Source organism: Pyxicephalus adspersus, chromosome 5 (genome assembly GCF_032062135.1).
Source record: "Pyxicephalus adspersus chromosome 5, UCB_Pads_2.0, whole genome shotgun sequence".
Taxonomy (NCBI): Eukaryota; Metazoa; Chordata; class Amphibia; order Anura; family Pyxicephalidae; genus Pyxicephalus; species Pyxicephalus adspersus.
The window spans coordinates 118,566,163-118,592,006 of NC_092862.1; the positions used below are offsets into that span (position 1 = coordinate 118,566,163).

Genomic DNA, 25,844 nt, shown 5'->3' on the forward strand with positions numbered 1-25,844 from the left:
AGCTTTTATACATCAGACTCAAAGTGTGAAGCATGGAAATCCAAGCGTACAAAACAAGCAGGAGAAACAATAGGAAACAGAAACCCCGACTAATGTTAACTTGGCAATAACAGATCTTATTAAAGTAAAAGTGATAGGTCTTTTATAGATCAGGAAATGATTTGGCTTGTATTAGCTGATAAGCTGCAAGTCCACCACTTAAATTTTATCCAATGTTATTTCTTAAAGAAAATTATCACTCAGCGAGTGAATTTTGAAATTCTTAGAAATAAATGACATAATCAGCAGGAAAAATTATGGTTTCCCCATTGCAGCCATGGCAGGATGTATACAGCTGGCAATACAAGTATAAAGGGCCTTTGTGAAACTGGAAGATGTAAAACACTTGGGTAATATGACTTAACTCTCATGAGGACAGAAGAAGTTTGAATTTAGGATATGACTATGTAAAATGTGTGTGATTTGTCATTGCTATATGAATAGATAATAATAATAATAATACTACACCTAGAGTGTCAGATGCCTGGTCCTCCTTTGCACTTTCGTCTGACCCCATTGTCATTATGATATGTATTGATGAAGGGATGGTGAAAGAAAATACAGAATACAAAGTGCAAGATGCTGAAGATCATTTTAGCCAGTGTATTGCTTGAAGACATCAAAGGTTAGCAGTGAGAGGGATGAGCATTACCACTTTTCTTTAAAAACCTTTTAAATATTTTTTAGCTAGAATTGTGATCATTATAAAGCTGTACATGTCATATCAGTGACTAGACAATATGAAGTGCACTTACCTGTTATCTTCATTTAGGCTGTCAAACACCTCTCCTCCTATGATCTCATTGTCTGGATTCAAACATATTTGGATCATTTCAGCAACAGACTTCTCACCCCAGTCACTGTCTTTACGAGCCTTATTAAAATATTTCAAGGCCTCGTTTGGCTGCCCTAGATGCCTGAAATTAAAAACACAGTCAAAATGTATTTTAATACTGGCAAAATCTGCTTCCTATTCATTCTACAGAGAACCGGCAGTGGATTGTTTTTGGCTATTTTTAGGTAATCAAATATTTGTCATCATAAGTACTATTTTGTTAGTTTGTGGCCTTCAAGATATATAAGAGCTTGTGTCTTAATCCAAAAGGTTTAGCAATAAAATGAATGCATTTAGGGTACCTTTATCTACCAAATATATAATTTATGTAATACCATTGGACTAGAATGTACTTTAGGTTATATATTACAGTAGTTGTATTTTTACCAGCTATGAAGTCCTTTACAGTAATTATAGCCAGGTTCCAGTGTGGTCCTTGAAGATGCACTCAATGCCTGCTCAAAGTATTTTGGAGCATCATTCAGCTTTCCACTTCTTCTTAGTAAATCTATCAGTTTACTCAAGACTGTAAAGTTATCTAAAATACAAAGAGAATAGCATGGTATGCACAATACTAGAATTAACACATTAGGAACAGAAAAAATCACGGTTTTCATGCAGTTAGGATTTTTTAGAAGAACTGCATTGTAGCAGCCATTACTCGAGAGATCGGGGGCACAGTCGGAGCTTCTATCCAGCTTAGTGGACAATTGGAGGAGTCTTGATTACATATGTGTAGGTGAGAAGAACATGTCCTCATTTGTATAGTACTAGTGATGCTCAGATACTGAAAATGTTCTGATGGTGGTACACAAACAAGTTTTGGGAAACACCATTAAATACCAACAAATAAAATTCAAACCTGGTGTTTTTTCCAGAACCTGGTGAAAATGTTCAATAGCTTTGTCATATTGCTGTTTTCGGAACATGATGTCTGCCATCATCTAAGAAGTAAGAACAGATGGTCAGTTCAGTTTTAGGGCTAAGAACTACAATGATACATTTTGCAATTTAACATAATTCTAATAAATAACACATAAAAGCATATGTAATAGTGACATAATGATACATAATGGCCTTGTACAAGGTGGGTAGGTACAATTTCATGGCCTGGTCTTGACACAAGATGATGTAATTGTGGATGCCGCATGATAATGTCATCATGAAACTCTTTGAATGCTAATGCATATCAGGAGGCTGTACAAAAAAATTCTGTATCTTAAGAGAATTACAACCCTGCAAGCACAGTTATTCCGGGGTTGATTTGCAGAGGCTGCTCACTTAGCAGAATGAATGATTGTTATTAGGGTGAACCTGTTTTATTTGTATTTTGTATTTGTATTTAAAATAACCAACCATATATGTAGGGGAAAACTTAAAAAATAGGATTTTTTTTACCAGTAAATGGTTAGCTGAGTATGTAAAGTAAACCACTCTCATTCTCTAGTGAGAGTTGGCAGTTTGAATGACATATAGAATGGATTCCAGGAAAAAAATTTACAGGTCTAGTGGATGATCATATTTAAAATAATATATTTGTAGGTTTAATTCAGGTTATACTAAATATCAGTAAAACTGATCATATATCCCTTTAGGTGTAAGTAAATACAGTTCATAATTCCTCACTCAGAACAGCCTGAATATGTACCAAAGTGAAGGCGTATTGTGATGGCAGAAATAATTAGTTGTGTTTGGGTTCTGTAAAGGTCACGGCAAGCAATTCCACTTGCTTGAAGTACTCAATATTGCTTTAGAATGTTAGAAAAATGCATAAAAAATCACAAACAGAAACATGAAATATTTCAGCACCCATTGATCTTCATTAGACACTGTCCATATATGGCCAACCTCAATCATTCTGATGGTAAGTGCAAAAATGTTGTCCATTTTCAAAAAAATATATTTACTTTACTTTGTTTTCAAACGTTTTTAGTATCTGCCACTATCACCAATTTCTAGTTTTAATAATATTATAAATAACAAACAGTATAAAGTGTCATTATATTATGCAGCGCTGTACATTAAATAGGGGTTGCAAATGACAGACAGATATAAACAATGATATAGGAAGAGGAGAGGGCCCTGCCCACACAAGCTTACAATTTAAGAGATTTTGAGATATTATTAACGTAGAGAAGCAGAAGAAGAAAACACAAATATATTATAATTTGATTTATATGATTTTGGTGGTGTTTCTGTATATTTAACATATATATATATATATATATATATATATATATATATATATATATATATATATATATAGCCTTTGTTTATGTTATGCACACAGTTTTACAAAATAAATAATATTTTGCACCATACAGAACATAAATGACAAGCCAGCATTCTATTTACCATGGTAGCTTCTTCTTTATATCTTGGGTCCTGAAGCAAGACATTGCACTGCATTTCACAAGCATCCAGGTCATCCATTATAAGAAACAGACGCGACAACTGTAGCATTACCTGTTAATGAATTGATGTAATAAGTTGATTCCTATTTGGAAGATGTGTTCAAATACTTTCTTTTTTTAGATGAAGGGGATTACTTACTTTATTATCCGTATCATAGTATGAAATTGCGTCTTTGTAGTACTTTAGTGCATTAGTGTAATCCTTTGCCTCTAGGTAATGTTCAGCAAGTTGTACACAGATTTTAGAAGCCATTTGTAACTGTGTTGTGATCATATCTGGCTGTTCAAAAGGGACTCTCTTTAATATCCTCAACTGAATATCTAGTGCCTGAAATGCAATCCAGTCACATGTTTGTTATATATGTCAGGCTTTATTTGTTATTCACAAGAAAGTTCAAAATGTGCCTTATAACCCCAATACCCTATGAAAATTTCAGTGGACCAAAAAACCCAAAGAACTGGCTCATATTAGGAGAAACCAATAAGCTTGCTGAAAAGATTCAAACTGACTTGCAATCTACATGCAGCTCAGCCTATTTATTTCTATAGGTGGAGATTGATTTCCCTAGAAAGCAGGGGCCATTAGTAAAGACCAGCTATAGTAATGTGTAAATCAATGTTTATGTAGTTTTTGGTTAAAATAGGATCAGAATATGTTATGTGAAATAAAACCACATGCAATGCAAAGAAATGATGTTACAGTATAATATTAACATTTCCATGTAGATGTAGAACAGTGATGGATATCTTACCTTGTTTAAAGTTTCAACAAATTCCTCTGTTTTAAAGTTTTCATATGTACGTCCAAGTAAAATAAGAAACTTTACATCATTAACCATTGAGGGTAAATCAGAAACTGAAAGGAAGGGATATAAAAAACTGCCAATTAAATGCAAAATAAAAAAATAATACTTATTACCTACAATAACCAATACATTTATTTTTGCTTACAGCTAGCAGGTTCTTAATATCAACCTTCTGTCATCCCTTAAGTAGGTTAGGTTGAAAAAAGACATCAAGTTCAACCACCAGTGAAATAAACATATCCCAAATATAAAACCCTATAAGACATAGTTGGTCCAGGCAAAAAAATCCCCCTGTTGAAGCAAATCAGAATTTGCTTCAACAGGGGAAAAAATTCCTTCCTGATTCCATGAGGCAATCGGATGTTCCCTGGATCAACAGTTTCTGTTATCTTTACTTTAAAGCCTAATACCCAGTTATATTCTGTGCTTCTAGAAATTATCCAGCATTTTCTTAAAGCAATCTATAGTAGCTGCTGAAACTACTTCCTGAGGGAGCCGATTCCACATTTTCACAGACCTTACAGTGAAGAATCCCTTCCATATCCGGATATTAAACTTCCAGACGCAAATAGTGCCCTCTTGTTCTTTGTAATGATCTCAAAGTGAATAATGAGGAAGAGACTTATCTATATGGACCATTTATATATTTATACAGGGTGATCATATCCCCCTTAAACGTTTCTTCTAAAGGGAGATTAGATTCAGTTCATCTAATCTCTCCTCATAGCTGAGCTCCTCCATTCCTTTCATTAATTTAGTTGCCCTTCTCTGCACTCTCTCCAATTCTACAATGTCCTTTTTGTGAACTGAAACTGGCCCAAAACTGGACTGCATATTCCAGATGTGGTCTGACCAATGCTTTGTACAGGGGCAGGATTATGTCTCCATCTCTGCAGTCTATTCCTCTTTTAATACAAGAAAGTCATTTTCTACCTTTAGATATTGCAGCTTGGCATTGCATGCTGGTATTAAGTCTATGATCTACCAGAACCCCCAGATCCTTTTCCATTTCTGACTCCCTCAAATGTATTCCCCCTACACAGTATGAAGCATGCATGTTGTTAGCGCCCAAGTGCATAACTTTACATTTATCTATATCAAATGTCATTTGCCACTTGGCTGCCCAATCAAACCATACATCCAGGTCTGCTTGTAGATTATAGACATCCTGTATGGACCTAATTCCATTACATAGTTTGGTGTCATCTGCAAACACAGAAATCCCAAACTCTATATCATTTATAAAGATGTTAAACCGTAAAGGTCCCAACACTGAACACTAGGGTACACCACTAATAACATTAGACCATTCAGAGTATGAATCATTACTTACAACTCTCAGAGTGAAAGAAGCAGTACTAGGAGCCAATCAGGCTCTACTTCATATACATGTGCTGACAGGCAAAATTCTAATGGGGAGGGAGCATATAAGGCCAAATTGATGGCTATAGGAAGGAATGTGACACCTTTATAATCTTTGATCCTTGTAGAGAAATAGTATCATTCTCCTGATTTTAATATAATATTTTTTAAGAAAAACAAAGAAACAGCAAGGTGGCTTTTTTTTGTAATAATGAATTGACAAAACTGGAGAAGAATCTGCATCTGTAGAATAGGTAAGGGGAATGTTTCAAACATTACTAGCCTAGCTAACCAAAAGCATTTTCTTGGGTATTTATTTGTAATGTCAGCTCTGTTTACAAACTTGCAGTGTTAAATGTCAAATTAATATCATACATGTGCAACATTGTACAACATTGTAAACAAAACAGACTTCAGAGGTAAACATACCAGGCTCATGATCTAAGGCACGTTTCAAAAGATTTTCTGCTTTGTTATAGTTCTTCAGTTTAAGGAAAAGGTCAGCAAGGTCACAACACAGAAATTCTTCTGCACTCATCTTCAGAGCAGCCTCATAGTAATTTACTGCCTAAGGACAAGATAAAGGTGAGCTTGGACACACAATAAATATGTCACAGGTGAATGGAGAACTGCAATGACACACACACATACATATATATCATCTACAGTAACATAGCTTGCACTGAGTAAAGCTTTCGGACTTAAGATTTGTGTTGCTGTAAATGATGGTTCATGATTGTTTTGGGGGGAAGAGGTGATGTGACCTCAGTACAGGTATCTCATGATGTTATTTAGTGATCAGCTATGCTTAATTACTAAACAACTAATCACCAATGAGAAATGTTGTAGTCCCACAACAGTGAACAAGCAAACCTTGAAAAATGCTATTAGGAAGTGTGTCAAATTAGAAGACAGATAATGCATTCTGATATTTACAATGTGCTAAAAGCATTAAAATACAGAATAAAGAAAAAATCTATTACCACCTTCTTATACTGATGGGTTCTTATGAGTGAAAGTCCAACTCTGCTTGCCAGTGTTGCATCCTTTGGCATCCTTCTTTGGGCTTGATCATAGACCTCCAAGGCTTTCTCTGGCTGATACAAGAAAAATAAGTGAAAGAACTTTCTTTAACAGAGATGGACAACAAAAAGAGCAATACTAATCTGTAGAGTTATGATCTATAGATTCTGTTTGCACCTCAACTGAGTAGTTATCTTTAACTTTCTGTTTGGTTACCAAACCATGATAAGAGGGGAAATCTCTTGAGCTGGTGGACACAGACAACCATAGAAACCTGAGAGAAGGCTAAAGTTTCCTCCACTCCATACCAAAAAAGCTAAAAAGATTTTGACTGGAGTTTAAGTATTTGACAAGGTAATGCATACCATTACACAGATAATGACTAATTGACCTCAAGTTGATCTGCTAAAGCTGCGTACACACGGCAAATTTTTCTCGCCCGATAATCGGTATCGGACAATTATCGGGCGAAAATCTGCTGTGTGTACAGTCGGTCGTCGTCCATCGTCCGACGACCGTCCTGGCGGATCCATGGACGATGGACGACGACCGATCCTAATGAAAGGGAAGGGGAGAGCGCGCAGCAGGGTGCCGCTCCGTCGCTCTCCCCCTCCCCTCTCCATAGAGCATGAACGGTGCTGTATGTATCGTTCATGCATCGTGCAGTCTTTTCTCGTTGGAAAGGATCGTGAAAGATCCTTTCCAACGAGAAAAATTGCAGGTGTGTACGCAGCTTAAGTCAAAATGCTTTTAAAGCTATGTACACACTTCCAATTATTATCGTTTGTAAACGAACGACGAACGATCCTGCACGATATCTGCGAACGATCGTATAGCACCGATCCTGTACATACAGATAACGACACGTTCGTTCAAAGATATTGTACAAACGTATATATACACACATACACAATACAGCCTGTATCGATCAAATGTTCGTTCATCGCGCATACTCAGAACATGCACGATCACTGAACGACCATACACACGATAGATGGTCAACGATCGTCGTCCAATCCGATCCGCTGGTCCAGTCGTTCATTTCAAACGACTATCCTCGTTCGTCGGCGTCGTTGGTTACTTTTTTTGCAAACGAATTTACATCATTCGTTCGTCGTTCATTTCCAACGATAAAAATTGGACGTGTGTACGCAGCTTTAGACTAATCTAGCCAACATAACACTATGTTATACTCCATGAAGGTGGGAAATGTTGAGTTTGGATTTTAAAGTCCTGGAGTTCAGGTTTTCTACACTAATGCGACCAATGGAAGTGCAGCTCAAATCAGTCACATCTGAAAAAATCATGTTATATATGGACCACCATTAAGAAAATCCTTCTCTATTAATTGTACTACAAAATCTATATTCCAGTAATATGAAAAATGAGATTATGATCCTGCCGCTGTAATTTTAAAACAGTAAATTTCTAAATGCACAGTATAAATACTGTAAATGGGCCATTTTTAATATAGAAGAACCCCAACAGAATTTTTGTGTCTATACTATACTATATTTATACCATACTTTATTGCGGTGGTCAGTGAGAAGAATGAGTCTTACACGTATGGTGAGTAGGAAGAATAAATATAATGATCATTACAGTTTTAATGAGGGGCACATACCTCCTGAATAGTCATATAAGCATCTCCCAGAAGAAGACTTGTTTGTGGTCCAGGCAGCTTCTCACTCAGATCTCTGTTGGAAGGAAAATAAACATTTTGTTGATATTGGTTTAAGCAAAAACAACCTGGAAAGTCAGAAAAAAAATCCTAATGTGGGCAACACAGACACTTCTCTCTCGGGCCATGAAGGTGGTGATTTAAATGGTTAAAGGTTAATGCAGTAACCCCTACCAATAAATCAAACATCTTTTTGTTTAGGTCAGACTAGGACAAAATGAATTCTAATGAGGCTCAGCTTACCAAACTCCACAAATAACTGAAATTTCATGAGTGGCTTTTTAGGTATATGTTGAGGTGGCATGCTTATATATGTTGACATATTTACTTGGGCACAAACATCAGTATTAGATAATATTGGCATTTTAAAATATATCGAAACATACCTGTAGCAAGCAATGTATAGTTTCTTATCCTTTCGATTTTTCAGATAGATTTCTGCCATCTTTTGCTTGACCTCAATGTAGTATGGCTGGTTTGGTGTGATATCTCTCAGCATGTTCAGTGCTGATTCTGCATCACCCTTACTGAGGGACATGTCTGCATTAGCCACAATGATTCGAACCTCTTCTGGAGTCCCACGAAATGCATTGACAGCATCTTGTATTATCTTTGTAGCTTCATGCTAAAACATCATACAAAAATAGGTAAGTTTTTTTATAAATGTGAAATCTTGCTCATTGTGTAACTGAATATAGGGTCATCCACCTGCTTCTTGCATCCAGCAGTAACATTAGTTTGCACTGCTAGTTTTTTATGTCTCTACTATGTCTCGGTCCACTCTCAGCTAAGTCATAAAGCATCATTTTTCTGAGCTAAACTTCCCAGTGATTTAGCTAGTATACATATAAATTACTGAGATTTCATCAGGGAAGTGCAATGCCCTCACCTGGCTTTAGAACCCTGGATGCTTTTCTCATAAAAAAAACAAAAAAAAATCAGGGGACTCACCCAAGGCTCACAGTTTTAGGGGCTCACCGCTATACCCTGCAACAGTCCCTGGTTCTTGGGGGCTTGGCCCGATATGCCTATTACTGTGATTGGTGAAGCTGAGTTTGTGTGAGTGAGCCATGAGTCAAACCCTAAGTAAATCTTTTCTCCAAGATCCCTCAAACTGAGTACAAAACTACTAGTTCAGTATTACAAACAAATTAACAGTAATGTGTCCAAAGCAGACAAGGTTTTAATCTCAATAAATCCTAACAGAGAAAAATGAAAAACAACGACTTGTAGTGTAACCATAATCTTGCCTTACCTGCTCCCCATTTAGACGAAGAAGTTTGGCTAGTTCCAGGTATATGGATACTCGGTCACCTATACTAAGGTTTGCGGTTTTACTTCTCACAGCTGCTCCTCTCTTCATCTCTGGGAGGCTCATGGCCATTTTTAGCATTCTTATTGCTTCTGCTGTGTTCCCTGTTTTCTCCAGAACCTTAGCCTTAATTAAATGATAAAGAGGGTGTTCTCGTACCTAAGTCATGGAAAAAAGAAACATGATGGTCAATATAAATATATATATATATATGTGTGTATGTGTGTGTGTGTGTGTGAATATATATATATATATACACACACACACACACACACATGATCCTGGCAGACTTTAAAATATTTGTAAAGCAAATAAACACAGTACTATGAAACTAAAATGAGAAAAAAAACACATTTTAAAACTCATTCTTCTTATTTAATTTGTGAAAACTTTTACCTTAAAGTTGTGGCTGACTCCAGTCTCCAGAGATAGTGAACACTCCGAATACTGTTCCAGTGACAGGTGAATCTGGGCCATAAGAAGGTGAGCGTCAGCCCACTCAGGATTCAGCTCTATACAGCGCTGTAAGGTTCCTTGTGCTCCATCAAAATTGCCTATAATTGAAAATGTTTAAATGTTTTGCTGCATTCCACAAATATGCAAAACGGTACTTGGGATTCATATGAATACTGTGTGCATCCCTTTCCTGTTCCTAGTTTATTTTACAAGTGCAATCATTAAAAAGGAAAATATATTAAGAAAAGAAGTGTCATACTTATCAACATTTGTCATGTGGTACTGCTACTTTTGTTCTGCTCTAGGCAATTGACATCAAGTACTTTTATGGTAAATTCAGCCTTTTATGTAGCATAATGCTACTTATACATACAGCATTAAACACGTGAGAATAGATATACTACAGTTAGTGGTTTAAAAAAAATAATAATAATTATAAATATATTTATTTATATTTATTATATTTTATTATATATATATATATATAATAGAAAAAGTGATATAGGATGTTGGTATTGAAAAGTTAACAAACAAGAATATATGCTTTATCAGGAACAGACATCTTGTGATTGTCCAGCCGGGAACCTACAAAAAAAAAAAAAGGCTACCTGAAAGAATATGGCTCGCAATACTTTCTGGGATCTGTTGCCAAATCTTGTCATAAACTGTATATTGTTAAGGCATTGCCTAATTTAAATAAGAGTAATTAGGATGTGCAGTTTACAGTTTTGTATTTAGCTGTGCTGCAGGAGAATAACTTGCATTTTGTTATCCTCACAGCACAGATAAATATCTACAGTCTTCCTGCAATAATGGGCTCCTTGATTGTTTTCTGCAGTGGCAACTCATATCAGCTCATACTGTACACATAATATTAACTGTAAAGAGCCTTTAAAATAATACTAATACCATACTGTGATAATGCAGCCAGGTTATAGAAAACCTACCAGCATGATAATGCACTGTAGGAGTTAATAGGGGCACCCAGACAATCCATGCAAATATAGAGGAAACATACAAATTCAATGTGCTGTGAACACTATGTCCCTGTTTATAAGTTTTGCAACCTTTTACAAAAAAGTAAACTTTTAGAAACCAAAACCAGTAAATTATTTTTGAAAATTTCTGACTGCAATTTTAAAAAAATACCACTAGATGTCAGCAACAAACCTTTGAGGATGCTAAAACTCTTAAAGCTAAACTGTTCAGAGGTCCAAGCATGTTCATTCATGACTGGTTCACTTTCCTAAATGTTGGTATTATAATTACACAGTATTTATATAGTGCCATCATATTACACAGCCTTTTACAAAGTCCATAGCCATGTCACTAGCTGTCCCTCAAAGGGGCTCACAATCTAATGTCCCTACCTCACTCATATGTCTTTAAAAAAGTCCAAGGACAACTAGAGGAGGGAAGCCTAACTGCAGATAGTGTTCTGGCTGAGATTCGAACCTGGGACCTAGCGCCAGACTGCTAACTAACTTCAATGGGTCTGATTAATTAAAGCTCTCCAAGGCTGGGGAGTATACTTTTATTACTGAAGCTGGGTGATTCAGCAAACCCGGAATGGATCTGGTTCAGGATTCAAAACATTTGCTAACAAATAGCAAATGACTTTTAAGAAATCCATTTAATGTTTGCTGAATCACCCATGTTCACTGAGCAAAGTGTATCCTCTCCAGCCTTGGAAAGCTTTAATAAATCAGGCACAATGACTTTGTATAGAAGTCATTAATGTGCATTAATGTATAAAAACACACATAGATCTAGTGGAATAGTTCTTCATCTAAATAAAATGGTTTAGGATTGTCTAACTTCCCAAATCCTTCCCCATTTCTCTATTCAATTACATGTGTATAATCAGCAACCAAATATACAAGTTTAGAGAACCATCGTGCTCGGGTAGTCTGGATAGTGGCCACCTTTAGGAAGAAAAAAAGAAATATGAAAAGTGACATACCTGCCAAGTAAATGACCTGTGCCTTGTAGTACAATGGCTGTGGTAGACATGGGGCTACTGCAATTACAGGGGACAGAATGGTTGCAGCCTTTTCTAGGAGAGGTGATATGGTTTGCCCTGGGGATACTGGCTGCAGCAAATTAGACAAGGATGCAATTACTTATTGGTGAATAATAATTCAAAATGAAAAAAAAAAAATACAGTTTTCATGAATTACTGCTTAAAAAAAAGTAGAGATAAAAATCACAAATTTAAGTATATAAGTTTTAACACCATGTGAAAATAAATATATGGTATATAATCTGTAAGCACATAATTTATTTATATTGATGATAATTGATGATGTGGTAAAAAGTTTGGGATGTTATTTGAAGTTGTTTCATAGAGATAACATTACATTTTAAAAACAGCAGTATGGCTAGTATTCAACACCGCTCAATATAAGCACAGGAGGTACATTTGATCTTGGGAGGAGTTACTGGTATACTGGTCCGAGAAATTGATAAAACAACACAAGTTTTATGATTTCCATTACAAAGTGATAAAGTTCTATTAAAGCAATTTTTTACCTGTTTTGGACAAAATTCCAAATATTCTTTTATGACATCAATAATAAAAGTTGGGTCCAGTTTTTCTAAATATTCCACCCCTAGAGGAAGACTGTTTAATGTGGCAAAGTGTATGTCCAATGCTTCTTTAAGATGGTCCAGTATAACCTTCTCTTCCTTCTCCTTCTTAGACGCAAGGAGGGCTTCCACATAGCATAATTCCTGAAAACAGAAGCACATATGGTAATAGTTGTGAGAGCTGGTACAGTCTTAGATATACATCAGCAGCTAGAGCTCTACAATATGCAATATGCTGCACACAGGAATATAGATATTTCCATTACAAGTTAAATGTTTAAGTCCCCTCCTGTTTTATGATACTTCCCCCACCTCCTAGATTGTAAGCTCTTCAGTGCAGGGTCCTCTCCTCTTCCTGTCTGTATCTGTCATTTGCAACCCCTATTTAATGTACAGTGCTGCATGATATGTTGGCGCTATATAAATCCTGTTAAAAGATAAAAAGTCAGCATCCTAAATAAATCTTTACTGACCCCGACATTTGCATCTGCTAGTTACCTGGCTACCATGGTGACCCTTCTGCTTCAGTACATCGGTTGAATCAGTGATTTACTGACCCAGAATAAATCAAATCAACTATTATTTTAGAAAGAAAAGGTACTGGCAACATGCGAGGTGCACTTTAACTGTACAAATTTCATACGCAGCAGTCAGAATAATTGAGCTGCAATGCAGAATCCTCCTCAAATGTCCTAGCTGTTGCTATCATACAGAAATAGCAATGTTGAAGTACCGATATTAGCTATCATAAGTATCTGCATTTGTTTTCCATCCAGTTTCCTAGAACTGATCCAAAACTGTATGCGGACCTTAGCCTCCCATCCACCTAACCCTACCTCCTCCCAAGTGGTAGAACATTAGTTACTCAGATGACAGGAATAGAGCAGAGGATGGGGTTAGCACTGGAAGTTGACTGGGCTTAATGTACAGCCTAGGTGAGTGATCCAAAGAACTCCACAGGTATGAAGAAGTGGATATGAAGACTAAAACAAGTTATCAGGTCCCTGCAGGTCTCAAATAAAAAAGTAACTTTATGATAGTACAACTGCAGCCCTAAATATTAAAAGCAGTTGTTATATATATATATATATATATATATATATATATATGATTAGAACTAGGGTACATAAGCATTTGCTTTTGACACCAGTTTGTAAAAAAAATAAAGTATCAAGAATGCAGTGCTTACATTTTACATTGAAAGTTGCAGAGCAGTGTAAACTTGTTTTTTTAGCTGCTTTGGATATGTATTGTGTCGCTTTGCTTTTATTTCTCTATATAAATCAATAGTAAAGCAACTCAAACACATTGCAGACTGACCTCAAACTGATCTCAGATGTAAGCTCTTCTGTTCTGGAAGCACTTGAAGCATGCTGTGCCTAAACCAAAAACCCATACATACCAAACCAAAATCTATATTACATTACAACCTTTACTCATTTGTGAGCTTCTTGTATATTTGTTCTTTAATACCTTCGATCTGCCCAGGGATTGCTGCACCTCACGCAGGAAATCAAGCTGCTGTTCGGCATCTTCCAGGTTGTTTTGAAGTATCTGGCACCATATAATGCCTAGAATGTATAGAAAATAGTTTTGCATGTTCTGTTATTTCTATTAATACTTAAAAGAAAAGATACACATGACTTTTTCCTCAATGGTCAACAGTTTTTCTATTAACAACTTTCTTCTTTTTGCTTTGATCTCCGTTCATTAGTATCTGAGTCTATCATTAATATATACAGTTACACACCTGTAAGTGCTTCTACGTGGTTTACATCCAGCTTCATGGCAGCAGAATACCAATTAGCAGCTTCAGTTACATTGCCTTGATACATGTGCAATTTGCCCAGATCAGCAGCAAGCTCAGCATGTTCAGAAGATTTTCTGTAAGTGCGCTCACAGAATGCAGAGATCTCCTGCAGGATTGACAGGTTTCTTCCACACTGTAGAGAAACAGATACTTTTAGGAGCCTACCTCAATGAAAAAATGACTTTGGACAAGGCAGAAATTCACTTTCTAAAATATCTAATGTTTCTTTAGTCTGTTAGTTTATACTATGCACTATATTTCAATGTGAGGATAACCGTGGTAAATAAATATACTCAGTTTCCCAAAAGAAGAACTGTAAAGATCTCTATCAGGGAACTAGCAGGATCTGAAAAATCATCAGACCCACCATCAGCATTGTAAGAAACACAGAGAATGTGACACTGTGTTTTACAGGTAAAATAATTACCATGCATGTGTTTTTAGATTTAACTATAAAGTCTTTATTCTGAAGTGTTCAAAATGTTCTTTTTAATTTGAAACTTCACTATGTAGCTCTCTTCCTTACAATCAGGCCAATGCATTCAGGTGGAAATAGGGTTTTTCAGAATACTTATCTCATCAATCCTGTACCAAGCTCCCTGTCTGGCAAAGCAGTGTGCATAGGTCATGAAGTCATGTTCCAGCACAATGTTACATGAAAAAAAACTTCCACAGGTTTACTGCACTGGGAGTTTTACCTTTAATTTAGGCTAATTCTAACAACAAATTATTATTATTACACAGTATTAATATAGCGCCAACATATTATGCAGCGCTGTACAGGTCTATAGTCATATAGCTAATAACAACATAATTTGAAGAGTAAGCAAAACTGGTTTTCTTTTAATTCTAATATAGGTTTTTCTTATTCAACATATTTGCCCAAAATAAAACAGCACTTTAGGAACACAGGAAACAGGTCCACTTTAAAGTCACCCCTCTTTCCCAGCAACTGTTTCGTTTGCTGGCAGAAGTGAAGCAATAAGCCCCGTGCAAACTCCAAACTACAATTTATAGCTTAGAAAAGGCAGAGGACTCTCTTTCTGCCTCCTTGTGACAGAGCTGAATGTCTAAGTAGTCAATTACGTAGCACCGGAGATTAGGGATTAGGATAGTCATATGTTCTTCTATAGCTGGAAGTATCAGGTATATCTCTTCTTCCCCAGCATTCATACAAACACTGTGGCAGAGAATTGAAAGGATGCCAAGTATGAACTGTTGTGGCCAACACTGAGGCAGCTTTTCCTTGTAAGGACAAAGCACAGACTCAATGGAAAAAAATATTCAAAAATAAACTGTCACAGTTTCCTGCACACATTACTACACTCCTGATGTTGCTGTGAACAGTTGTGCTCAGCTGTCCATGACTGGCAATCACAAATGGTTAAGTAGGTGCAGCAACAATATTGTGTCGTATATTGAGGGGCTCAAAGAAGTATCCATTAACTCATTTATTTAAAATATATAGATATGGGTTTAACAACATGATAAATAATGAAAAGTGGTATAAGTGCTCTGGTCTTTGCAGCGCTGGGTCCCAGGTTGAAATTTAGGCCAGCACACTATCTGCATGGAGTTTGCAGGTTCTCCCCGTGTTTGCGTGGGTTTCCTCCAGGTACTACTGTTTCCTCCCACATCCTAAAAACATGCAGTTAGGGTAATTGGTTTTCCTCCAAAAAAATAACCTTAGACTGTATTTAAGACACATGACTGAGGTAGGGACATTAGATTGTGAGCCCCTTTGAGGGACAGCTAGTGACATGATCATGGACTTTGTACAGCGCTGCGTAATATGATGGTGCTATATAAATACTGTGTAATAATAATAAGATGGTATATTTTGCAGTACATGATTATAGCTGTTCCTTATAAATGTAAATAAAATGTGCTCTATTTTAAAATCATTTGGTTTCAACGAACACTGAAATAACAGCTTTTGCTCAACTATCATAATTTGCGGGTGAACATCTTACCAAGTTGGAAATAACACGGAATTTCTCAAAGTAAAGAACTGGGTTTCGGGGCTCTGTCATCTCCAGTGCACTGATCAGGTCTTTCACGTAGGTGAGAGCCTAAAATAAATTGTGTCATTGAAAGTATTAGCATACTTAATCATATCAAAGCATGAATGTTCACACTGTATTGTAATAAAATGTGTCTCAGTGATTCTAGGCTGCATCTGTTTTTTTAAGTAGATACACAGTTGGCCATAAATGAACCATCTGCATGCACCCCATGTACTGTTTACTCTTTATGGACAAACCAGTTTTTACATTTCAGCTATGTGCATTTACTATTGCTTTTGTTATTATTTATAAATACCATACTGATAAGATTACTGGTAAGGAAGACTTTCTTTTAGGGGTATTGCTTTGCAATAACTATTTTGGCTGGTATGCATTTATCCAGTGATAGTCCTAAACCAGCTTTCTATAATTTATCAAGAAGCTAATAATAAAGAAAAAAAAAAAGATTGGAAATAAATTTTGCTGTGAAGAGGGAGGGATAACAAGACATTATTCAAGGTTAATGTAGTGTTATTTATATACAGGTGACACTATATAGGTTTGCTACAGAAGCTTATGGGACCAGGTCACAGAATATGCTTTGATTTGCACTAATCACAGTGTGATTTTGCAAAATGACACTAAAAATGGCTGCAACTGACTGAATTTGTCAAGATATATGGGTGGTACTGTATTTTAAAAACAATCATCCTACATAGAGATGACACTGTTTTCTTTCTTTAATGTTCATTAGGAGTAAAGCTACGTACACACTTCCAATTATTATCGTTGGAAAACGAACGACGAATGATCCTGCACCATATCTACGAACGATCGTATAGCACCGATCCTGCACATAGAGATAACGACACGATCGTTCGTAGATATTGTACACACAATAGATACGATCGTTTGAGCGATAGAGGAACTATGTGCACGACAGGAAGTGAACGAACGTTCGTTCATTACGCATGCTCAGACCATGGACGATCAACGAACGATCGTACACACGAACGATGGTCAACGATCGTCGTCCAATCCGATCCGCCGGTCGTTCGTTTCCAACGACTTTCCTCGTTCGTCTGCGTCGTTGGTTACTTTTTTTACGAACGATTTTTGCCCAATCGATCGTTGGTCGTTCATTTTGAACGATAAAAATTGGAAGTGTGTACGCACCTTAAGGGCTGGGGAGGGAGTCCAAGGCAAAGTTGTCACCAGACAGCTTATTGTAAACAATGGCCAACCTAGAGCAGAAAAACTCCACATTATCTATTTCTTTGAGTCAATTCCCTACCAACTAAATACAAAGGAACCACTGGAGAAACCAGCCCAGTCTAGTGAATAGGTACAGAAATGGCCCCAGGCCCAAACAATGGCATCAAGTAGACAGACTTTGCAATATTCTATTTATCACCAGATGATTTAGAGTTATTACTGGGCCAACCAAGTAGAATGGTACAAGAATGATGTCAGGTCCTAGCTGCATTACACAACAGACCCTAGGAAAAGACCATGGGGCATATAGGTATATGACAACTTATGATGGCAAACTTAGAAGGATTAAACCTGATTCCCTTTTTCATTACTTACCTTTGGTATATTTCCTTCTCTTGTGAGTGAGTAAATAGTTAACATCTGGAAAGCATCAATGTTACTTCCATCTAGTGTTAAGATGCTAAAAATTAAAAAAATTGATTGTCAGATCAACTATACAGCACATATAAACATACACTATCCTCGATAAAAAATAATGTAATAACTTTTTTGTAGCACTGAACGTTTTATTTATTTATTATTGAAAGGTTCGCCAATTAGTTCTGATTCATTTTCAGTCTATTGTTACTTTAACACAAAGGGCCTGATTTATTAAAGCTCTCCAAGGCTGGAGAGCTGGACAGTTTCGTCAGTGAAGCTGGGTGATCCAACAAACTTGAAATGGATCTGGTCCAGGATTCAAAACATTTGCTAACAAATAGTAAATTATTTAAGAAATACACCCAGCTTCACTCAGGAAAGTGTATCCTCTCCAGCCTTGAAGAGCTTTAATAAATTAGGTGTTTGTGTTTAAGTAACAATAGACTGAAAGTAACTCAGGACTAAATGGTGAACCTTTCAATATTAAATACCTGCATCAAATATTCAGTGCTACAAAAAAGCTAATGCATTAGTTTATATCAAGGTGTATATTTGAATGCTACATCATCACCATGCATGGTGTGTTAGAGGTGCTTTTTGCACATAAATCATGGTCATAAAATCCTATGCAATTGTGCAATTGATTACAATTCATTTCTGCACAAATGAAAAGTTCACACCAAGATCTAAGTAAGAATACACAGCTGCTATTCTTAGAAAACTTGCTTATCCCAGAGTTCAGCTTCATGTTTTTCCTTACCGGTGTGCTGTTTCAAGGCTTTGGTCCCAGTCTTGCTGCGCTAGAGCATATTTCATCTTTAAAGTAAGTGCTATTAGAAATTTAGGAAAATTAACAATAATTTGATTAATTATATCCAGGGCTCCAGAATAATTCTTCTGCATCATGAAACATTCCGCCTGCAAGGTAAACCAGCACAGAATTAAATATGAAAGAACTGTACAAAACAAACCTATTTGAGGAGACTGCTTTAATCAGAAGGAGCTGCTTTCATCCCAATAATATAATCAGCCCTGCCTAGATCACTTTGGGAACTACAGAATATTGTTTATATATTCCCATTTATCTTTGTAGACTACACCTTTTCGTGGTATTTTAAATAGATACAGTAAGGTGAGGAAGCATTGTTGCCCAAGGAAATGAACTGTGTTCCACATAGCACATTGATTCCAGCACATATAGTGCTGCAAAATGTAAAACATGTTTTTTTTTCTGGGGCAATAAATAAACTTTACATCCAACCTGAGTTTAGAGATTTTTTTGTCAACTGGCAAGGTGTTTGCAATGAGGATGAGCAGATCATTCCTTTATTTTAGTAATTGATGGCAGCTATATTCTAATATAGCTAAATATCCTATTGCCCTAAAAGCTAATCCATGGGAGTATATTATTGCTAGAATATACAGCACTCATGATGTCTATTAATAAAAGTGTCCTGCTGATAACATTTTCTAATCCCCTGCTGCTATATAACAATTATATGATAAAAGTCTTAGATGGATCACATATTAGTGTTTTAAACTGAATTCAAGGTAATTTCATGGCTCACAAAACAAATGGTCTGTTTCTGAAGAAAAACAAAAAAGCAAAGGGCACAACAATTGCTGTGATACTATCATAGGATGAAAAACTAACTCCTCAAAAATCCTAAACTAGAAAGAAAAAAGTTTGGAAAACTCAACTTGTGACGGATTAGCGCTAAGTATAGCATTACCTTTCCAATAAGCCCTAACAAGTCTTTGTTGCTTTGAATTCCTTCTTCAAAATACTTAACACTCTTTGATAAAGAGAGACCTGGAGTTAGGAGCAGCCATCCTTTCAGCGCCAAGCCCTAAAAGAAAACAAATTCAGCAATACAGGAAGCAAATCATATATGACAAAATATACAGATGTATTATCAATTAAAAACTCATATTTATCTCTCACATTCAGTAAACCTGGATTGATTTCCTAAAAGCCATTAGCTGTTTGTTAGCAAATGTTATCAGTCCTGGACCAGATCCACTCCAGGTTTGCTGGATCACCCAGCTTCCCTGATAAAAGTGTATCCTCTCTAGTCTTGGAGAGCTTTAGCAAGACAAGCCCATTGCCTGTTCCTTCTGGCTGGCTGCAGATTTTATTTGTTAACGTTCAGTTCCATGTTAAATTGCATGTATATTGCTCATTAAAAATGTATTTTTTTACTTTTGAAAATGTTTGTACATTTATAAATGGGTATGATAATTTGCTAAAAATCTTCCATACATAATGTTTACTTTGCTCCCCTCTACAACTTGCTGGCTGCTTTGTTATTAGAAGTGATGAGACTATCTATCTTCCAGCCAGTCCCATTACCGACTTTTTTTTCTCTTGGTGACTTATCATTGTCTTGACGCTCCTTCATTTCCCAAATAGGAAGCTTGTGGGTGTGTGGGGGCTGACACCACCATATTATTTACGCCATATCTCTAGGCTAAGATAAACCGTATCCTCTGTACCTCCTTCATACACCCCTCTATACATAGGCTGGTAAATATTAGATGGTAAGGTAATATTTGATCCTGCAGGATGGGTTGAGGGGGAGGTCAGTGGTTGATTTTGGAATTTTGCCAGTAAGTGGGCTTTCAATCCAGCAAATAAAATGGTAAAACTATTACAAATAGTAAAAAACTATTACAGAATTACAAATCGTTCATTACATAAGACAATTCACATTTGTGCATTTTAATTGTAAACATTTTTTAATTAGCTTTTTTTAGGAGTTAAACTTAAAAATGCTTTTGTTCATATACTAAAGTGCATTGCAAATCCAAACAGATGAGCTAGCAGTACTGCATACCTCATTTGACCTGTTGGACATTTTGAGCATCCTGTCTATGTATTCCTGGGCCTTGTCACTTCTTCCAAGCAGCCACAGAAGTAAGCCTGTGTAATAGAGAGCTTTAGGTCCTGCTGACCTTCGATTTTCCTTTAACTTACTTTCCAGTTCAGAAACCTCCTCGCGATCTTTAGAAAGTAAATGACATAGTAAAATAATATTACACAATTATAACAATTTGGAGTATTCAGGTCATTTTTATCTACAATACAGTGGAGAAAATACAAAATTATATTTATGTCATATGTTTATCTTTTCAGGGCACCAGTAGCAGGGTCACTATACTGAGATTAAGGCTCTGTTACCATACCTAATATAATCTACAATTAGGTTTTATTAGTGAATGCAGCTTGAGAAATAAGATTCCCCAGCCTAAATAAGAAAGAGCTAGAAATTCTGCTATCCAATGTCCTCAAATAAAAAAAAAAAACAAATAGAAAAGGCTGCTGAGTGACTAATCTGTTAATATTGGAAAATGAAGTATGGTCAGGCTTAGGACAAAAGACTGACTGATGCATGAACGAGTGCTGTACATACAGCACCGTACTGCTCTTTAGAGAGGAGAGGAGAACAACTGAGCAGCACCCCGCTGTACTCTCTCCTCTTAACTTTCAATATGATCGTTCATCATCTGTGGATCCGCCTGGACAGATCTATGAACGAAGGACAAAGAGCGCTGTAGACATGCAAGATTTTCATCCGATATCAGCCCTGAGGCGATTATCAGATAAGAATCATGGACGTGTGTATGTAGCCTTAGTTCCTAATGTTTATGTAACTTGCTACATAACTTGTACATATATAACGTATAACTTTAACAGGAAACATATAGAAATCTGCAAATCAGTACCCTGAAAATGTCATGGAAATGACAATGGAAATTCTATTAAAATATATTAGACTTCCAGTCTCCAGCCTCATCGTTGTTCACCTGCATGTTAGATTTAATGCATAACTGCATGTTCAATAAAAAAGTGCTTATCATGTTTGCCTCCTTCCTTAACGCACACTAACCCAGCATTACAAATGTAAAATTACAGATCTGTATCTTTGGGACTTTCTCCGCTTGCTGTGGAACACAAAGAAGTCTCATGGAAGTCTATGTGACAGTAATCACAACAGTGTATATTGTAAGTATAAATCTGTAGATGAAAGGGGTGGGTTAGTTTAGGTTGAGGAAGACTGAAGAAGCAGCTTGGAAAGCTGCAAAACATCCTCAGCATTACAAAAACAAATGTAGCTGAAAGTGACTTCTACTAGTTATACAATGGGTCTTATTTAGGCTCTGCAAGACTGGAGTAGAATGAATTGAAAACATTTGCCAACTAATAGCAAATGATTTTAAAGAAATAAATTTCAGGTTTGCTGGATCACCCAAGTTCGACCATGATAGTCTATCTTTACCAGTCTTGGAGAGCTTTAATAAATCAAAACGAATACCCTGGATAAATGAGAACCTTCACAGACCTGTCAGTGCAGGGACAAACATGATAACTGCCTGCAAAGGCAAGGCTGTTCTGACTGCTGGTCTTGTGAGATTTAGTGAGCGACTGAACAAGCCATGGTAATGTATGACAACAGCCAGTGCACAATGTTTGTGATAAAAAAGAAACCTTACCAAAGGTACCACTTCTCTTATGAGCATAAATTAGAAGCATAAGGGCACATAAAGAGACATCTGGAACGTCTCTGATGGATTCTAGTTCTCGAATCGCCTCTTGCACTCGGTCTGATGACACAAAATAAAAACATGATGATAATATTAGACAAATCGAACAAAACTGCAAAGTGTAAAACGGACCATGAAATGTGACAGGAAAATGTAAGTTTTGTCTAAAGTTAAGAAGAACTTTTTTTTAGATTTGGCGCAAGTAAATGCTTCTGTGAATGTTTTATTGTGGTCCTTAACGCTGTTAGGGCACATTTCCACCAACTCCACAAATGTACACCGACTGTACATTTACATATATGTTATTATTTATAAGTTCATTAGCTTGTGTTATGGCAGCCCTACCCAGTGCACCACAAAAGAATAAATATGTGCAGGCAGCATTTGTGGAAGTCCAACACTCCAGTCCATGTAATCGCCATGTGTTGTGCTTTAAACTCAAGTGAACTGGAGGATTCAGAACAAATGATGCCACAATGGACAAACATGTTACTGCATGTGTGTGCGATAAATGGGACCTTCTTCATGGAAATTTTTTCTCACTTACTTTCCTTTTGACAGGCTCTGACAGCAGGACAAGCAATGAGGGGAATGTCTATCACCAGAAAAGTTAGACAAGGGCATTAATAATTTCTAACATTTCCAGATTAAATGAAAATTTGTTTTGTTGCAGTCTGTGTTTACACTGGATAAATATCCAATTACTTCCAAATAGAGCTAATTTAATAAATCTAAAAGCATTGATACTTCATCAGTTTTCTGCATCAATAGTGACCTCAACTTTTCCCTGGCAGCATCAGTGGATAATCTGTAACTTTGCACTGAAAGGCGATTAGTGCCATTTAGTGCAGTAGTACAATAAGCCCAGGCTGCTGTGATTGACCCCAGAGGAAGGGTTCAACCTAATCTTAAAGAAAGAGGGGTAAATAAAGTTGATCATCATTTAACCTGGAATACTGGCAACATCTGGTGCACAAAACTTACTGAGAGAGAAATTTTAGAATTGTGAAATATTCAGGAAAAACTCCATTATTTTTTTTTAATGTGGATGATCACTAATGTTAAATTTTTTTAAGTTACAGTTCTAATTTAGGAACGCATTATCATCCATGTTGTTTTTTTCCTAACTTTGCATAGGTTTACTAATTGTACTAATGTTCCAAGAACACCTAATTCTGAGCATTCAGCTTTGCAAGCCAACAATCCTCAACTCCACTAACCAAAGTCTTCGAACAATTAACGCTCATTAGCAAAGAGTCACACAAAATGTTCAATATATATAATGTTCGAGAGGACTGTAAAACATTTATTAGAGACTTTGGACGTGTTAAGAGTGTGGCTAGATACTTGAGATGTGCTAAAGAAACAGTCATAGTCTGGAGTCATGTTACATGAGGATAAACGAGATCCCATCTATTACCCCTTTACAATGCTCCTACTCCAGCTTCAGCCCAAGAACCACTAATTGGGCACCAGGGATTATTACACAGTACTTATATAGCGCTAACATATTATGCAGTGCTGTACAAAGTCCATAGTCATGTTACTAACTGTCCCTTGGAGGAGCTCACAATCTAATGTCCATACCATAGTCATATGTCATTACCACAGTCAAGGTCATCTTTTTGGGAAACCAATTAACCTAACTGCATGTTTTTGAAATGTGGGCGGAACCCCATGCAAACAATAGGCAAAAGATAATCTCCTGGCCGAGATTTGACCCTGGGACTTAGTGCTGCAAAGGCCAGAGTGCTAACTTCTAGAGAACCCCAGGGTTCCTCTAGAAGTGGCAGGGATTCCTTAAACTCTGAATGACTGACCTCAGCTGTAAGGGGGCATTTTTTCCACAGGCCACTGTGGAAAACTGTAAACTATTTTGTAGACTTTCTAACTTTAGTTAGTTTTCATATTTTCCGAAATGCAATAACAGTAGTTTAAAGAATAATTTGGTGGTTTGCTTGTTGATATTCTTTGCAGCAAACAGTAACACACATTGGGCCTAATTTACTAAAGCTCCCCAAGGCTGGAGAGGATACACTTTCATCAGTGAAGCTGAGTAATCTAGCAAACCTGGAATGGATTACATAAAAGTAATTTAATATTTGTTAGCAAATGTTTTCAATCCTGGACCAGATCTATTCCAGGTTTGCTAAATCACCCAGCTGATGAAAGTGTATCCTCTCCAGCCTTGGAGAGCTTTATGAAATCTCACCCCATGCATCTAATAATGAAATGCAGTTCCAGTTGTTTTTTTTTGTCACCCCAATGCATAGCAAGGCATGGTATTGTCATGTGCTGTGGTGCTTTAAAAGGATCAGGTCTATTGGAGGTGTGCTGAGGTGTGGCGGCAGCCCAATAAAAAAAATAGTTTGCTCAAATGCAACACATGATAATGGTCGATGTAAGTATTGTTGTGTTGTGGTATTAACTGGAAAAGGTATATAGCTGATATATAGATGTATTTTAGTTTGAAGTCTGCTTACAATCCCTAGTTGTGAGTATAGAAAGGGATTACTCCTCCTACAGATCAGATCATTGGTGTGTGTCCTGGTGTGTAAGATCTTTGTCAAACACAAAGGTGAGAGATAAAGGAGTTTATTGTCAATATTAAAATTTAGCTCCGTCATCTACAGCATACGATAGACAATAGGTGGAAAGCCTTACAGATGTTATAGCCTGACTTACCTTCCATTAGAATACCATAAGCTTTGAAAAACAGAAGGACGGGATCATTGTAGTACTTCTGCAGACCTTCTCTTGCTATATTTTGCATATGGCGATAATATTTTTCATTGCAGTGGAAAATAATAGAGGCCTAGAAAACACAAGTTATTTACTTTGCAATTTTAATCAGCAGAGGCAATAAATACAAATAATGAAGGAAAGTGAAGAGCAAAATATCTTATCAGATATATGACATTTGAAATTATTTTATCATAAACAAAGGTCCCCATGTAGAATCAAAACACAGAATATAGGAAAGTGATTTAGTGAAGAATATAATATATGAGCCCAATGCATCCTATGACTGTTGTATAATAACATTTTATTATGTGTTCATGCTCACCAGAAGTTGTGGATCTGTATCTGCCATTGTATAGTATTGGCTCCTCACAGGTTGTATGTCTGGAGAGGGGAGAGAATAGGAACACAGATCACTGCTACACTGACAGATCAACAAATCAGCCCCAAAGATTCTCCCCAAACCGTTACTGTCATTGAGATGTATTTCGGATTTCGCCCACTGTTGTTTTCTAGATATTAGTGTAGCTTTCCTCTACCTCTGAGATATCAGTGATCCAACCTGTCTCATCCTCTCAGATATCAGTGA

The 25,844-nt window shown here is 36.5% G+C and overlaps 1 protein-coding gene across 1 annotated transcript in view; it reads right to left on the reverse strand.

Moving 5' to 3' along the window:
- TTC21A (tetratricopeptide repeat domain 21A) overlaps positions 1-25,844 on the reverse strand; it is a 34,739-nt gene that overhangs the window by 5,662 nt on the left and 3,233 nt on the right. The window contains exons 2-25 of the mRNA XM_072412571.1: positions 25,581-25,639; positions 25,199-25,328; positions 22,463-22,573; positions 20,806-20,972; positions 19,702-19,818; positions 18,729-18,886; positions 17,924-18,008; positions 16,301-16,399; positions 14,268-14,460; positions 13,991-14,088; positions 12,461-12,661; positions 11,892-12,021; positions 9,869-10,026; positions 9,416-9,631; positions 8,547-8,785; positions 8,104-8,176; positions 6,443-6,553; positions 5,886-6,024; positions 4,041-4,144; positions 3,428-3,616; positions 3,230-3,340; positions 1,737-1,818; positions 1,262-1,412; positions 795-956 (exon numbers count right to left, since the gene is read on the reverse strand). Coding sequence (XP_072268672.1) covers positions 795-956; positions 1,262-1,412; positions 1,737-1,818; positions 3,230-3,340; positions 3,428-3,616; positions 4,041-4,144; positions 5,886-6,024; positions 6,443-6,553; positions 8,104-8,176; positions 8,547-8,785; positions 9,416-9,631; positions 9,869-10,026; positions 11,892-12,021; positions 12,461-12,661; positions 13,991-14,088; positions 14,268-14,460; positions 16,301-16,399; positions 17,924-18,008; positions 18,729-18,886; positions 19,702-19,818; positions 20,806-20,972; positions 22,463-22,573; positions 25,199-25,328; positions 25,581-25,607 — 3,251 coding nt within the window. The 5' untranslated portion in view covers positions 25,608-25,639. The remainder of the gene's footprint in view (positions 1-794; positions 957-1,261; positions 1,413-1,736; positions 1,819-3,229; positions 3,341-3,427; positions 3,617-4,040; positions 4,145-5,885; positions 6,025-6,442; positions 6,554-8,103; positions 8,177-8,546; positions 8,786-9,415; positions 9,632-9,868; positions 10,027-11,891; positions 12,022-12,460; positions 12,662-13,990; positions 14,089-14,267; positions 14,461-16,300; positions 16,400-17,923; positions 18,009-18,728; positions 18,887-19,701; positions 19,819-20,805; positions 20,973-22,462; positions 22,574-25,198; positions 25,329-25,580; positions 25,640-25,844) is intronic.